The following is a 3,017-nucleotide window of genomic DNA, read 5'->3' on the forward strand; positions in this document are numbered from 1 at the left end:
GTCATTTGTTTTATGAACTTCGTGTATAATGTATGATAGTTTGGTAAAAAACAAGTATACACTAATTTCCTACAACAGACATAATAAATATATAACAGGACACGATTTACTAGAAAATAGGAACCTTTAATTACTGCTTTGCAATTAACCAGTGTATAACAAATAATTCACACATACATATATATCAGTAAAAACAGACTGTAACAAAGTCACGTCCTCAATACAGGTAATGCACAGCAATTCATCCAAATAAAAGTCTATACCCACATTTTACTTTTACAGAACCTTTCATCCATTGGAACATTTCCATCCTAATTGTGTCAAATACTCTATTATAGTTATATTATTATCAGTTACCATTGTGTCAAATACTCTATTATAGTTATATTATTATCAGTGATCAGTTACCCATCTCATTGACTCAACTTGTAACCAGCGTTAGTTTCGTTACAATCATGAAACTGAATTGAAAGTGTATAGTAGTTTAGGCTTATGGTTCATCATTTCAAAAAGGGCTAAAAAAGGTGTTCTAATAGCAGGTTGAGCATATATCATGGCAAATACAGTACAATTCGTAATGTCTGTGATTGAAAACGACACACATGTGCATGCTGGGTAAGTTTAGAAGAGTTGTCTCTCTTGTTTCATTGGTCAAACCAACAGTCTAGTGATAATCATCATAATGAAATTCTCTCATAGCATCAACAGACATCTTTTGGTGAAATCAACAAACTGTTAGATATACATTATACCTGAATACATGACATTCCATAAGTATCACCTGACAAACACATAAAGCTACTATACAACTTATGTATACATGTAGGCCTCTATAAACTGATTGAACTCATTTTGAGGGGAAAAGCCTTTAAACTAATTGCTTCTACTCACTGTATACACAACAAAAATGACAATAATGAACAAATGTAAATATAGATTTCATTTTTACAGCAATATATTTGCTGTTTACACATAAAAATGTATACCTTAATATTAAACAGGAATTTTAAATTTTCTCAGCTTCAACAACAATTGAACAAATATGTGTGTCTAGTTGGATATAGAGGTAATTAACTGTTGATAATCAGCTCAGTCGGTATGAATGACTAGATTCATAGTACGAGATGTCTGTTGGTAAATACTGATCAAATATACAACTACTTCACAGTTTTGTGATGTTCTCATTGAATCCTGGAAAAGTTAACACAACTTGATTGTATATATTACCGACATCAATTCATTACTTTCCCAAAAGCAGTTGTAATTCTTGATTCACTTCATTTTCTCGCTGAGGATTGCACTAGATCTCAAAATATTGCTTAGAACTTCAATTTTTTACACTGAATAAGCAATCACGAAAAAGAAAAAAATAATCAGTAAATTGTTAATTACGATAATTGTTCTGATATTGTTCAACAACTCAAATATGTATCAATTGCTTTCTAGCCAAAGCCTAAGACACCCTTCAACATTTAGGGCACTATAGATTTCAACATGTGTATCTATTGATAAACTGTTCCATACAGAAAAACTACTTGTCCATTGGTCTGTACAGAGCGGGAGTTGTCAATAGTTTGTTTGCCTTTGCATCTTTTTCTGTGGATGACCAGCAAATGCTTCATATACTGTAATAATATTATAAGGCTGCCAACACAGAGATGAATGTTTTCTTTATGGAGATTTCAGGGATTACAGTTCAGACAAAATGACCTCTCCATACATTCATCATAACTGTAAAAACAAAAGAATAAAACATAAAATAAGTAAAAGTATGGAGGATTATCCACAAGTGTGAAAACTACAGTATCTAGTGTCTTTATTCATAAAGTTAATCCAAAAACAACTCTCTACAATTATTAAATTAAGAGGCAATGTAAGAACCAGCATTCATGGCCTAGCTTACTTACTTGATTGTTGAACAAAGCTGACAGAAGTCACCTTGGCAGCCACAACACTGTTGGATCGAGTCTTTATCAACTATTTTTTCACAAAAACAACATTTTGATTTGTTGGAGTGGCAGTTCTTCTTTCCTGGTAATTTTCCTTTAAAAATAAAGAACTGTGTATTACAATTTACAACATCAACCCTGCATGATCTGTGGATATTTTACATTTATTTCAACATATACAATTCATACTGCTTATCAGAACTCAAATATGCTACATAAAGAGGAAACTGGAACAAAAAAAATATCTGTATAAAATTTAAAGTGACCAGAATGAGGCAGTGTTGCCCTGTATGTACATGTATACCTTTGAAAACAAACCCAGTTAGCATAGTTCACTGTGGAGCTTGACACTTACCTTTTCCTTTCAATTTGAAGAAATCAAAAGACTTTGGGGGAGCTGGACATGGGTCATCTATTGACATTTGTTCCTGTGATACAGGGGTAGTGAGCTGGCCAGTCTGGTCAAGACACATCTGTCCTGGGAGTATGGCACTGGGCACTGTCTGGAATGTGCATGAGTCCACAGCCATCTGCTCCGGTGTGATTGGGGCTGTCATGGTAAGCTGCCCTCCCTGGGTCAGACACATCTGACCTGGAAGAGTCATGGTAGGGACAGTCTGGGGAGGGCTCAGGCTAGGAAATGTAATGTTGTTATCATTAGCATCGGTAACCATGGCGTTCGTCTTGCTCTTCAATGCTCCATTAAACAGAATCTGTCGTGTCTTCTCTGAAACAGTTTGCAGACATCCACCATGTTATAATAATAGTAAGAAGATAATGTTTCAAAAATTGGAGGTGCTCCAGTACCTTCTTGTACATAAAATATACAATTGTCAATGTTATATGAAATAATGTAACAGAGGAAGAGAAAAGCAAGGCCAGATTGGGACATTTCTGGGTTGTTTCGCCCCAAATCCTGTTCGCTCTAGCTATAAGTTGTTAGCCCTAAAACATTTTGTTTAGGGCGAAACATTGTTTGGTATTTTCTTTTCATTTCTATTTGTTTTAAGTCACAAATTAAGCCTTCTTAGTCTTCCATATCATTAAAATCAGTTTTATTAAAAAAAA

The 3,017-nt window shown here is 34.1% G+C and overlaps 1 protein-coding gene across 1 annotated transcript; it reads right to left on the reverse strand.

The window, feature by feature from the left end:
* Nucleotides 1–130: 130 nt before the first annotated feature.
* LOC110444421 lies at nt 131–2,677 on the reverse strand. The gene is made up of 3 exons (XM_021488801.1): nt 2,305–2,677; nt 1,908–2,043; nt 131–1,731 (listed from the first exon to the last, which is right to left on the reverse strand). The coding sequence occupies exons 1-3, from the start codon at nt 2,621–2,623 to the stop codon at nt 1,683–1,685; spliced, it is 504 nt and encodes a 167-aa protein (XP_021344476.1). The 5' UTR covers nt 2,624–2,677; the 3' UTR covers nt 131–1,682.
* Between the last annotated feature and the right edge of the window lie 340 nt (nt 2,678–3,017).

The sequence above is a fragment of the Mizuhopecten yessoensis genome, unplaced genomic scaffold (assembly GCF_002113885.1).
Source record: "Mizuhopecten yessoensis strain PY_sf001 unplaced genomic scaffold, ASM211388v2 hete_36120236, whole genome shotgun sequence".
NCBI classification, from domain to species: domain Eukaryota; kingdom Metazoa; phylum Mollusca; class Bivalvia; order Pectinida; family Pectinidae; genus Mizuhopecten; species Mizuhopecten yessoensis.

Bases quoted from the DNA above. Each gene is read 5' to 3' on its own strand.
- LOC110444421 (XM_021488801.1), bottom strand. From the start codon at position 2,623: ATGGTTACCGATGCTAATGATAACAACATTACATTTCCTAGCCTGAGC. The intron at 2,044-2,304 runs GTAAGTGTCAAG...TTATTTTTAAAG, and splicing joins CTTCAAATTGAAAGGAAAAG to GAAAATTACCAGGAAAGAAG. The intron at 1,732-1,907 runs GTAAGTAAGCTA...TTGTTTTTACAG, and splicing joins CAGCTTTGTTCAACAATCAA to TTATGATGAATGTATGGAGA.